This window comes from Pelobates fuscus, chromosome 8 (genome assembly GCF_036172605.1).
Source record: "Pelobates fuscus isolate aPelFus1 chromosome 8, aPelFus1.pri, whole genome shotgun sequence".
In the NCBI taxonomy this organism is placed as follows: Eukaryota; Metazoa; Chordata; class Amphibia; order Anura; family Pelobatidae; genus Pelobates; species Pelobates fuscus.
The window spans coordinates 164,206,930-164,220,465 of NC_086324.1; the positions used below are offsets into that span (position 1 = coordinate 164,206,930).

General features: G+C 39.5%; 1 protein-coding gene across 1 annotated transcript; it reads right to left on the bottom strand.

The window, feature by feature from the left end:
* Window positions 1-995: 995 nt before the first annotated feature.
* MIEF2 (mitochondrial elongation factor 2) lies at window positions 996-12,555 on the bottom strand. The gene is made up of 4 exons (XM_063430648.1): window positions 12,460-12,555; window positions 8,917-9,070; window positions 7,028-7,208; window positions 996-3,551 (listed from the first exon to the last, which is right to left on the bottom strand). Exons 2-4 carry the CDS (start codon window positions 9,061-9,063, stop codon window positions 2,500-2,502), a joined length of 1,380 nt encoding a protein of 459 aa, XP_063286718.1. The 5' UTR covers window positions 9,064-9,070; window positions 12,460-12,555; the 3' UTR covers window positions 996-2,499.
* Window positions 12,556-13,536: the final 981 nt, after the last annotated feature.

A 13,536-nucleotide genomic window follows, 5' to 3' on the forward strand; every position in this document is an offset into this window, starting at 1 on the left:
GTTATAACAAATGCAGCCCACAAAGCTATTACCTCTTACTTGAAATTGTGAAAGGGGATTTTAACCCCATAAGGACCAAACTTCTGGAATAAAAGGGAATCATGACATGTCACACGTCAGGTGTTCTTAAGGGGTTAAAGTGAGGGTCAATGCTGATAAGCATAGAAGTTCTGCCTACAATATGTAGCATTCACGTGCTCCAGAAAGGTAATCAATCCCCTCAGAAAAATGAACTGCCTGGATTTGGTTAATAGATTACCCTCTTACAGCATACAATTGCTACATACCGCAGTTAAGCATTTTTCAAATGCTGCTTCCCATCAGCTTGAAAACGCAACATATCCAGGAAACCAAGGAGGATCCAACAACCCTACGTACCAAATTAGAGCATAATTAAACAACACTATAGTCACCAGAAAAACTGCAGTTTATTGTACTTGTACTGGTGAGTATAGTCCGTCCCTGCAGTCTTTTTGCAGTAAACACTGTCTTTTCAGAAAAAGGCAATGTTTACATTGGGGCAGTGCTGCACACTGAACTTTCCTTTGCATTGTTTGAATGCATCTCGATTAGGAGATGCTGATTGGACAGGGCAGCGTATCGCAGCTGGCCGTCTCCTTGGCCAAGATCATCATAATTGACAATTTCAGCCAATACAATACTTTCCTATTGGAAAGCATTGTGATTGGCTTAGATCACTTCTGATGTCAGCAAAGAAATCAGATCAGGGGCAGAGCCAATAGACTTGATTAAAAGGTAATATTGAACTATAATTGGGGGGAGGGGAGCAGAGAGTGATTTTAACAGGAATACATTTGTGTTCCTGACCCTTTAGTGTTTCTTTAATCAAATGATGGCCAAGCTTGCCTGAACTACGTTTCCCATGATGCTCATCCAGGGCCAAAGTTAACCATTCATTAAGTATGAACAAGAGCATACCAGTTGCTTGAAAATATTAGCGTGTAGCTTAACAGCCCGCCCCCACCCCCCCCTCCCAAAAAAAAGCGTTTCCCTATTCAACTTTCTTATTAATTTTCAAACACTGTGCATTTCATATTAAGAGTGAAATAGTGTGCCATCCTCTACGATCAAAAACACTTAGATTTCCCATCAATTTCCACTTTAGTGAACAACCTAGATAACATTTTCATTATGATGAAAAAGCAGGAATGAAATTGGAATTATTCTTAATTCATATAATTGTAGGAGTCCATAGTAGAAGGAATTTGGGGAGGGGTGGTAGAAATGAGAATTAAAAATAAAAATGTTTTAGGAAAAAACGTGCCCTTACCATGTGCCGCATATAAAACGATCTATAAAAAAAACTGTCCTCTGCACTCATGGTTATATTACTTACATCTAGTGTATGGTTCAGTATTAACAAAATATATGAATACAAACTGGATGTATTTTTTTTCAGTCTTGCACAGTTACCAGAAATAACAACTAGGTTTGTTGGTCTAGATCTGTCTGTAATAAAAAAGGGGGGTGATGGCTTCCCCTAAAGTCCATACGCCAATTTGAAATTACTTTATCTGAGTGTAGTTTGAAAATAATTGCTGCTCAGAGAAATGGTACCATACTAAAATATATAGTTTTTCTTAAGCAATTACATATGTTAAAGCATAGTATCAAAATTTTGAAAAAAAGAAACACACACAGTCATCTATACAATGTGCCTTCTCTCCAATCACCAGTCCCCTGACATGTAAACTGCCATTGGAAGAGTCTGGCAGACTGCAGTATGAGCGCCGTTATTGCCAATAAGGGGATATTGGTTGTGCTCTCCCAGACAGGAGATCTGAATATATTAACTGCCGCTTAGACTATTACAATAATGTACATCAACAATGTTGCATATTTTAAACAGTAAGAATATCCTGGTTGAACAGTAATAACACCAGTATACCGTTTACATTGACATTATAGCACTCTGCAGACACTTTCTGTTAATATTCTTCTGATAGCATATAAGGAGCACCTGTATAATTTGCACGGGTAACCTATCACAGAATCCTGTAAAGACTCCTGTAACACCTAATCTGCCAAAGAGATTTGTGTTTTACATCCTGATAACCAATACATAGCACTGCACACAATCTTTATGTAATGGCAAGTTGCTGCACTAATAAAAACAGTTTCCTTGAAACCTGTTCTTGGATACTCCATGATGGAAAGACCAGGAAATTAATCAAAAGGAGATTTATTTTAGTGCAAATTAAAAATATGTCCAAATATTTGCAGCATACCCACTTTTCAGCTCCTGTTAGAAATGAGCAGAATTTCACATATCGCAATGTATCACCAGCAGACTGTATCTGGAACAGAAGTGTTCTAAGTGGCTGCTTTGAACACTGAACAGGATAAAACAGAGAATGATTTCTGGAGTTTTCAAATCAAACCACCTTCCTCCTGTACTTAATTGCTCTTTTTACGGTCTGTGCCCTTCTGAAGATTGCAGTGAATGAAGGGTTAAGAAAAAAAAAAAAAAAGCACAAATCATTTTGCCAAGAAAGAATCTGGTTCAGAGAACACCTGATACAAGCCATAACCAAGCTCGTCAATGTCCTCATCCCTTAGATAGGAGAATAAGTTGACTTTGCTGTTAAAATAACTAGGGAGGACACCTTTCTCCAGATAACCAATCAGTTCCTCAATAACCTGTAGGAATCGGTTGGCCAGCTCTGCCTCTGTCCATTCAGATGTGTCATTATTAAGATGCAGGATGGCATTTCTCAAGTGCGCAGAGGACAGTTTGCTGAGGGAGGAGTTATCTTTGCAGATCCCTTTTAGAATCTGGAAGCACTGCTGTCTAACTCCTGCATCGGCACTGTCCAGTTTCTGCATCAGACTTGTCTCCTCCTTATAGAAACTTTGGCACCAAAGATTTTCTGAGGGGGCATTAGGATGATAGTGGGCAAGAAGGAAGAAGTCTTTGGTGGCCGTGGATGGGATTATGTGGAGAATGGACTTAAAGTTAGAATGTGTCACTTCAAGTTTAAGGTCATCTGGTGCTATAACTGGTTGGAGAATACAATCTAACACAGCTCCTATTGCAGGCCAGTTGACAGATCCCGAGATTGTTTTGTGCAAAGTTTCCACAATCGACCTGGAGGACAGGTATCCACCTACCATAAACTTATCCCAAGGGCTGCTTCCCCGGGCTGTATATTCCAGGTCTGCCCTCTTAACCATCCAGAAATGGGGGTCATTAAGGATAGTCTCGTGTCCTGGGACAAATCTCCACAGTTCAGGATCCAGGACCAATGGCAGGATCAAACAACAATGGTCTAAACAACCAACAGACAGACAGCTGCCAAAGGAATCCCCAAGCTGGAGACCTGAAAATGGCATCTCAGGGTGTTTGGCACGTAGAAAATCCTGTATCTCTGTCATGATCTCCAGCATTACGTTTGTGCCAGCCTGTTCCTTTGACCTCGAGACACTGGCACAGTGTGCGTAATAATGCAGCAGCCGGTCCTGCAGGGTAAAGCAAATTGGGGTCTTTTTCAGATCCTCAGCCGTTTTTTCCTGGTCCATACTGACAGGCACTGAAAAGGGGCAGGGAAACAAATAACCATTAAATATAAAATAAAGGAAATTCCTATTACTTCAAGCAATATGGTTCTCACAGAAAAACCCATGTAGCTTCTGGTTAGTTTTGCTGTTATTTGCCATTAAGCCTTGTGTTATAATACCCTCCTAACCACATTTTTTTTATTCTGCGGCTTTAAATTTTCCACACCTACCATTAACCCCTTCAGGACCGGCCTGTTTTTGCGATGTTTGTACGTTAAGGACCAGAGCAGTTTTAACACTTTTGTGGTGTTTGTGTTTAGCTGTAATTTTCCGCTCTCTCATTTACGGTTCCCATACAAGTTATATATTGTTTTTTTCACGACAAGAAGGGCTTTCTTTACATACCAGTATTTATATTATGTCATATATTGTATTTAAAAAAAATAATGAAATATGGTGAAAAATAAAAAAAAAATAAAAAAACATGTTTTTGGACTTTTACTTGAAAAATCTTTTACTTATCTACAAAAGCTAATGAAAAAAACTGCTAAATAGATTCAAAATTTTGTCCCGAGTTTAAAAACACCCAATGTTTACATGCTTTATTGCAAGTTATAGGCCTATAAATACAAGTAGGAAATTGCTGTTTCAATATATATATATTTTAAATGTATCAATAGTGACATTGTTACACCGTTATCTGTCATAAATCCCCGAAACACACCTAACATGTACATATTTTTTAAAGTAGACAACCCAGGGTATTTAAAATGGGGTATGTCCAGTCTTTTTTAGTAGCCACCTAGTCACAAACACTGGCCAAAGTTAGCATTTATATTTGTTTGTGTGTTAAAAATGCAAAAAACGCTAACTTTGGCCGGTGTTTGTGACTAAGTGGCTACTAAAAAAGGCTGAACATACCCCATTTGCAATACCTTGGGTTGTCTTCTTTTGTAAATGGTATGCCATCATGGGGCTAATTCTCATTCCTTGGCTACCATACGCTCTCAAAGGCAACCTAACCAATCTGACAAATTTCAATTAAAAAAAAAAAAAAGTAAAATCAAGCCTTATATTTGACCCTGTAACTTTCACAAACACTATAAAACCTCTACATGTGGGGTACTGTTATACTCAGGAGACTTCGCTGAACACAAATATTAGTGTATCAGAACAGTAAAATATATCACAGCAATAATATCCTCAGTGAAAGAGCTGTTTGTGTGTGAAAAATGCAAAAAACTTCACTTTCACTGACAATATCATCGCTGTGATATGTTTTACTGTTTTGAAACACTAATATTTGTGTTCAGCGAAGTCTCCCGAGTAAAACAGTACCCCCATGTACAGGATTTAGGGTGTCATAGAAAGTTACAGGGTTAAGCACAGTGCTAGCAAATTAAATTATCTGGACTTTTGGCCTGGGTTGGCAGGCAGGTTCCTCAAATTGCAATCATTAAAATTACTTAATTAGGTAAAAATATTACATAAATATGCACGTAGAATTTTAATATATATACATATTTATATATTTGACGTCTACGTGTATATTTATGAAATTATTAATGTAATTTTGTATGTGGACATATGTATATTTCGTATTATTTTTATTTATTTATACATAGATATATATATCATTACATTCTAAGTGTATTTTGATATAAATATATATATCAATATCAAAATACTGTTAAAATAAAATTGAATATATATATAATTTTTTTTTAATTATTACAAATTTTTATTTTTTGTTATTTATTTTTATTAAGATATTATTTGTATTTTATAATAATATATATATACCATATATAGTTATTATATATATTGTATATATTCGTGTGTAATTTAAATATAAGTGGATTTTTATATTAATATACGTATATATAAATATAAAAATACACTAAGTGTGACATTATATATATACATATATTATATATAGGTATATATAGATATAATACATGTATATATATATATCATATATATATATATATACACACACACATATTATAATTTTTTTTACACTGATTTTTTTGTTTTACACTTTATTTTATGATTTTTTACTTGCAGGGAGACTGCCTGTCAGCACAGACAGTCCCCCTGCAGGCAGATACAAAGACCCCTATTGCGGTCATGTGATCGAGTGATCACATGGCCGTGGGGTCCTGATCTGCCGAGGGGGGACTGCCCGGGCAGACAGGCAGTCCCCCTGGACCGGGAGGAGAGCTGATCGCCGCCGTGGGACCGACGGCGATCAGGTAAGTTGCCCAAAACCGTTATGACGGTTCAGGACCGTCAGCGGTCCAAACGCACGTTTTACCGCTGACGGTCCTGAACCGTCAGCGGTCCTTAAGGGGTTAAAAATAAACATGATAAAAAGTATAGTGTGATGTATCACAAACAATAACCCCAGCTATGTGCATTGTAAAAGCCATAGTGGTTTTAAGTAGGGATCAACAGATTTCGCTCTGGCCGATATTCTGTATTTTCGGCAATATCGGTATCAGCCAATAAAGATACCGATATTGTCAATCAGGACCGCCGGGCCCATGACAAGCCCGGCGGTCCTGGGGGGCCCGGCAAGCTCTTACTTACCTTCCCAGCAGTTCCCTTCAGCTCCCCTGTCTAACTCTCACGAGTCCAGCGGCCTTCAGATCGTTGCCACGAGTGACCATGGGAACGCTCACCGTGACACGCAGGCTACGAGAGTTAAACTGGGGAGCTGAATATTTTTTTAAATTAAAGTAAAAAAAAAAAAAAAAAAATACAAATAGCCCCCCCACCCCCAATTTTACACACACTACATACCTACCACAAACACACACAACCACTCTGCATTCATTACATACACACACTACACAAACAGTGCATTTACTATACACACACTGCATTCACTGTACGCACACTACATTCACTATACACACACACAGACACACACACACACACACACTCTGCATTCATTATATACACCACCACACACACACAAAACACACACACACACTCTTAAAAACATAAATTCTGACTGGGATGTATATTTTGTGCATTTACCGTCTCAGAAAAAAATAAAAAATAAACACCACAATATCGGATGAAATCAATATCGTTTGATCCTCCACCCTCCCCCCCCCTCCCCCAAAAAAAATCTCAGATGTGAGCCGCTGCATTGCCCCAAGTATTCTACAGCCAGCATTCCAGCTGTTTAGATCATTGGCTGCAGCCTCAAATGCACAATTTAGAGGAGGGCACTGACAATAGAAAGGCTTGAGAAGAGAATAAAACACATATTTCACGCAGTAGCCTTTACCGCTTTGCAAATTAACATATACCAATGCACACACTACAACATATCAAAATATACTTTTTCATGGTGTGTTCCTCTTAATAAAGAGCCCATTCCATATGAGGCCACATGATGATTCAATTATACACAAAAAGTCTTCAGAACCAATTTTCTTTTTTAAACAGATGAAATCACACATCATTTGTAAAACCTGAGAGTACGAATACTTACATGGATCGCTGGGTTTGTTCAGTAATGAAGTATCCCCGAGATCTATACGATTTGGTTTTCGTGCAAATTTGGGAGAAGCCTTGACAAGCACAGCCTCTTTCCATGTCTCCTCAAAGGATTTCTGCTCAGATTTGTCATCTGTTTCTTTGTCATCGGGAGGAGAAGCAGCACGATCAATCAGCTGGAGATGGTAAGAAGAACAGTAAAGTATCGGACATTAGTCTGAGAAATTTTTCCATATTTAGTGATATCAAGTTAATTTGTACTGAAAATCATGTTTCCAAATACTTTGGCATTGACTCATTAATCCAGGATCTGTGGTTACAGTTTTGAGGTTTAATTATTTATTTTAACCAATTAAATAAGTACTGGGCTGCAATCAATATCTGTATTATAAATAATAGTTGAGTGATCCTCTGAGAAACTAAAGCTTTTAAATTGTATTTTCATTTTCCTGGGCAGAATTGGAAAACTATTTCAACTGGATTGTTGGCCTTATTTTAGATCCACAGCAGAAACTGGGGGGAGGTTCTGCTCTTGATCCAAAAAATCTGACACATACACACAAAAAAAAAACACAACAACATGTAACGAACGCTGGTATGACTGGTACCCGTTCGTCTGTTTTCTCCCGAACTGCTAGAGCCAGAGTGATTATAGCTTGCAGTTCGGGTGTTGGTTCGAACGCTTCTCCATACAATTTACAGCTCCCAAGTATATTCTCCCAGCAAAGTAGACAGATACCCAAACATCAGTCGAAACTAGATGAAGGGTATAACAGGAATGCTTTATTCAGGCCAACCGCCTGGCTTTTATGCAGTGAGCAATGCACAGGGTTTCAGTTGACATATTCCAGGGGCATTCCCCACTGTACCTGAGAGGGGACAGTGACAAAATACATTCTGTAAGTCTATTGGCTCTCAGGTCAAGGACACTCCTACATACAATAAAAGAATCTTCCCCTGTACTGGGGAGATAATTGAGTCAAGCAATTTACTGAACTCCATGATCTCCCAACCCCAAAAACATACATTTTGGTAAAACTCAGAAAATACCCCGAACTCCATTGGAGCCCCACACATTTCCTTATAGCCCCGATCTGGGGGACCAACATATGCAAAACTCACCCAGATCCGTTCAGGGGTTCAAAAGTTACATGGAGGTCTTAATTTGACCAACCGCACACAAGGCTCCTTCCCAGAAATAGTTCCATGAAATTAGGCTGTGCGGTCAGTCTGATTCGAAAAGTCTAAAAACAAAACAAATCCAAAAACGGTTCCCCTGGCTCATAGGTAGCATTTGTTCCCCTTGTTCGTGGGAACAAATCTACCGAAAAGAGCTCTCCTGGCTATTCGGTGAAAGGAAGCAGGCGTTCGGGAAGTTGACCAGTGTTCAGGAAGTTGAGGGTCTGATTTTAGTTCCAGACACTCAACGTCCAAGTCCCGCTGCCTCCTTTTGTGCTAACAAGATGGCCGCCGTTTTCTCCTGCACGTGGCGTTCGGCTATACGAACTGCGGTCAGACAGAGCACTTAAATTCTGGTTTGCTTTGTAGTTAATGAGCCAAGGGGGTGGTCGGTGTTCGGTAGTTTTATCTACCGAACAGTAAAAAACAAAAAGTAACAAATTAACAGGGATAGGTTCTTCACAAAGCACAACAACTTTTACTTGATTTAAAGTTATGTCCAAAAAAGTAAAAACAAATATTCTTTTAAAGCTTTGGAATTGACCAAGGAATCTTGGTCCAAAAGAGCAGAATTGGAAACAGAGCTGAATTAAGAGTTTTCCAATTCGGCTATTTTGAAAGAGATATTCTGTAATGAACAACCAACAAACCATGGTTTAGTGAACAAACCTGATAATGTAAACAAAAGCCAGGTAATCTACATACCCGTTTCACAGCCAGTGTTGCAATACCCAGCATAGCAGCTCCTCCAACACCAAGAACCAGCCTAGCATTGGCCAGCAGGAAATCCACTATGCTACCAATGCCATCATCTGTCTTCTTGCCTTTCTTCTGAAGCTGTAGCTCTGCCATCTTCAAGCTGGAAAAAAAACTTTTTTAGGAGAGCTACAAAAACAATGCTGGGTAAAAACGTGCAAAAGTTAGGAATATGGCTAACATTGGGACAGAGCTGCAGAATGGAGCACCACAGAAATAATATTTTCAGATGAAATTGTGGGAACGTTCAAATGTTTGCCTAATTAACTGCATAGCATGAAGTTTATCTATTTTCCCACTAACCAAAAACAGAGTATAAAGTAAGGGCGTGGATTGACAGCACACTGCTTAAAACAGCAAATTGTGAACATGACTCAGGAACTATTTCTGCAAATAATATAGAATTTTTTTTGCACAGCTGTTTAGGACAGTTTATTTTTGTAAATTTTTTTTTTTACAAAGCTATACATAGATTGTAAACACGTACTTAATGTTGCCTCTCCTGTTTTTTTTTTGTACACAACTATGCATATTGTTCTTATTTGATTGTTTAAATAAAAAGACAGGATGATATAATAAAAAAAAAAAATCATGGACACAGCATGTGCCTGGATATTGCAGGTCTAAGATAGTTCCACTTTTGAATAAATGTAAATTCATCCAATTCTAGACACCTTGGAGGTAAATGGTTTGCAGTGGTCAGCTGAATTTTAATAGACTGGCTTCTAAACAATCGAGGTAGAAGACGACGTGTTATGACAAACGTTTTTCACAGAAGAAGATGTCTTAACCAATCATCTTCTCTTAAAACGGATGTGAATCAATGTCACAGTATATCCTCACACAACAATGTGCATATCTGTAGCATAAGGGGTTGGGGAGAAGATTTAGAATTTTATGTGAAACTGGTCACCAAAACAAAGATTGGTGCCAGACCGTGTAACCTATAAACCAATCTGAAAACAGATATATTACACCATAGGACAATTTTCACAAGTCTTCAACTACCAGTATGGTTGTTATAGTCATGTGAATAAAAAATAAAAAAAAAAACAACACAACACAACAACAAACAACCACACAGGAGGATGTCGAGTAATTGTATGGTTTGGCCACCCAATAAAATAATATTAATTGTAATAATCTGAATACAACCAATAGGTTGTACAGCAACTAGGTTGCGTGGCCACCCAAAAAACAAAAACAAACAAAAATCCGGCAGTAACATGTGTGACTCATCACAAATACATAACATTCTTAAAGTAACAGCTGTAGTCCCACCCTATTTATTTACATACAGGATGAAAAAGAATAACATTAAAAAGTATTACACATGGCAAATAACTGATACATTTCTATCTCATCAGATTACTTCTTTAGTATATAAACAGTCTCATGTACCACATAAACTGCCATCCCACAGGACAGACAGACCCACATTGTGCAGGTTTTTCTTCAAATGAGCCTGCCCTCCGAGCCTTCAGTGATCACAATCTTAGTGACTGTATTACTGACACAAACTGAGTAGCCCCTCCTGAGAAAATCTCCCACCCCACGTTCACTGACCATGACAGCAGCCCAATACCGACACCCACTAACTTGACAGTCCCTACTGAGACAGAGTCTGCCCCCACAAACAACTTTGAGTAATATCCTTGACAATAAAGTGAGCAGCAGAGAGAGCGCACGCTCCCTTCAGTCTATTGTAATAACCCTGAATGTACCCCAGTACAGACAGAAAGATTATAATGACCCCGAATGTACCCCAGATTATAATGACCCCAAATGTAACCAAGTACAGAAAGAAACAGATTATAATGACCCCCTCAAAATTATATTAATGACCCTGAGAGACCCATTAATGATAATAAATACCCTGAGAGCCCCCAATACTGAGAAAGCATTGTTACCCCGATATTGATGGCCCTAAGAGCCCGCAAGTGACCGACTGGGAAAGCATTGTTACCCCAGATTATATTAATAACCCTGAGATCCCCCAGTACTGACACCCACAGACTGGGAAAGCACTGTTACCCTAGATTATATTATTGGCCCTAAGAGCCCCTGGAGTACTGACAGACACAGACTGGGAAAGCATTGTTACCCCAGATTAAAATAACCCTAAGAGCCCCCAGTACTGACACCCATAATAATGTACAGACAGACACTGTTACCCCAGTATTAATGTACTGACACTGTTACCCCAGTATTAATGTACTGACACTGTTACCCCAGTATTAATGTACTGACAGACACTGTTACCCCCAGTATTAATGTACTGACAGACACTGTTACCCCAGCATTTATGTACTGACAGACACTGTTACCCCAGCATTTATGTACTGACAGACACTGTTACCCCCAGCATTAATGTAATGACAGGCACTGTTACCCCAGCATTAATGTAATGACAGGCACTGTTACCCCAGCATTAATGTAATGACAGACACTGTTACCCCCAGTATTAATGTAATGACAGACACTGTTACCCCAGTATTAATGTACTGACAGACACTGTTACCCCAGTATTAATGTACTGACAGACACTGTTACCCCAGTATTAATGTAATGACAGACACTGTTACCCCAGCATTAATGTAATGACAGACACTGTTACCCCCAGTATTAATGTACTGACACTGTTACCCCAGTATTAATGTACTGACACTGTTACCCCAGTATTAATGTAATGACAGACACTGTTACCCCAGTATTAATGTACTGACAGACACTGTTACCCCAGTATTAATGTAATGACAGACTATGTTACCCCCAGTATTAATGTAATGACAGACACTGTTACCCCAGTATTAATGTACTGACAGACACTGTTACCCCAGTATTAATGTACTGACAGACACCGTTACCCCAGTATTAATGTAATGACAGACACTGTTACCCCCAGTATTAATGTAATGACAGACACTGTTACCCCAGTATTAATGTAATGACAGACACTGTTACCCCCAGTATTAATGTAATGACAGACACTGTTACCCCAGTATTAATGTAATGACAGACACTGTTACCCCCAGTATTAATGTAATGACAGACTGTTACCCCCAGTATTAATGTAATGACAGACTATGTTACCCCCAGTATTAATGTAATGACAGACACTGTTACCCCCAGTATTAATGTAATGACAGACTATGTTACCCCCAGTATTAATGTAATGACAGACTATGTTACCCCCAGTATTAATGTACTGACAGACACTGTTACCCCAGTATTAATGTAATGACAGACACTGTTACCCCCAGTATTAATGTAATGACAGACACTGTTACCCCCAGTATTAATGTAATGACAGACACTGTTACCCCAGTATTAATGTACTGACAGACACTGTTACCCCAGTATTAATGTACTGACAGACACTGTTACCCCAGTATTAATGTAATGACAGACACTGTTACCCCAGTATTAATGTAATGACAGACACTGTATTGATGACCTGAAGGTCCCCTCGCTGACAGACTCCCAGCTCACCTCCTTGTGGCAGTCGGCAGTGCCTTCCACCGAGGACTCTCCTGTCCCTCACTCACACTCCCTCCTCTCCCTCGGCCTGCACTCACCCAGCACGAATGTCCTGGAAGCAAGCGCAGAATCCGCCAGCCAATCGCACGGCTTCCTGAGAACTCGAAACCAATCAACGGCACGCGTGCTGAACCGCCAGCCAATCGCTGCCCCTGTGTGTGAAACATAGCCAATCAGCGTCCTTGTACTAAGAAACAACCAATCAAAATCCGGGTCGTTAAAAATAAAAAAACAGCCTGAGGCAAGTTCCTTAAAATAGAACAAACTCACCAACCAATCAGCGCCTGGACGGCTGGCGCGTCATGTGGCTTGACGTCACGCACGAGGGGCGAGGCTGGAAGGTGGAAGAAGCTTAACCTGTTCTGTGCCAGAAGGAATTAGGGGAGGGACTGACACCCATTGCTGCCCAGCCTAATACTACCTCACTAGCTCAAATAGCACAGAGGGGGGTGGGCTGCTGGGGACTGGCATTTACTAGTAAATCTAAAAACAGTTTAATGCAGAATGGAAGGGCAGTGGTAAGAATCTACAGACACTATAACCACTTCAATGAAATAGTTACAGTGTCCCTTCAAAGAGACACTCCACGCACCAAAACAACTTCAAGTGTTCAGTAAATACTATTCAAACAACCTACTTTTTACCCCTACCTTGTGTGGCACTATACCCCACTCCCTCTAGAATGTAAGCTCATTGAGCAAGACCCTCACCCCATCTGATTCTGTGCGTCCAACTGTGGTTATAATTACATGTTTTTAGTCCACCTATTGTACAGCGCTGAGGAATTTGTTGGAGCTATATAAATAATAATAATAATCTAAATGAGGGGTTAAACCGTTCTTGTTCTCGTCTCTTATATTGATTGACAGCCCCTCACTGATACATCCTTCCCTCTCCTCTTATATTGATTGACAGTCCCCTCACTGACCGCTTATTGCCTCTCCTCTTATTGATTGACAGTCCCCTCACTGACAGCTCCCTCCCTCACATCGTATATTGATTGCCAGCCCCCTCACTGACAGCTCTTTC

Bases quoted from the DNA above. Each gene is read 5' to 3' on its own strand.
- MIEF2 (XM_063430648.1), bottom strand. From the start codon at position 9,063: ATGGCAGAGCTACAGCTTCAGAAGAAAGGCAAGAAGACAGATGATGGC. The intron at 7,209-8,916 runs GTATGTAGATTA...TACCATCTCCAG, and splicing joins CAACACTGGCTGTGAAACGG to CTGATTGATCGTGCTGCTTC. The intron at 3,552-7,027 runs GTAAGTATTCGT...GCCCCTTTTCAG, and splicing joins GAACAAACCCAGCGATCCAT to TGCCTGTCAGTATGGACCAG.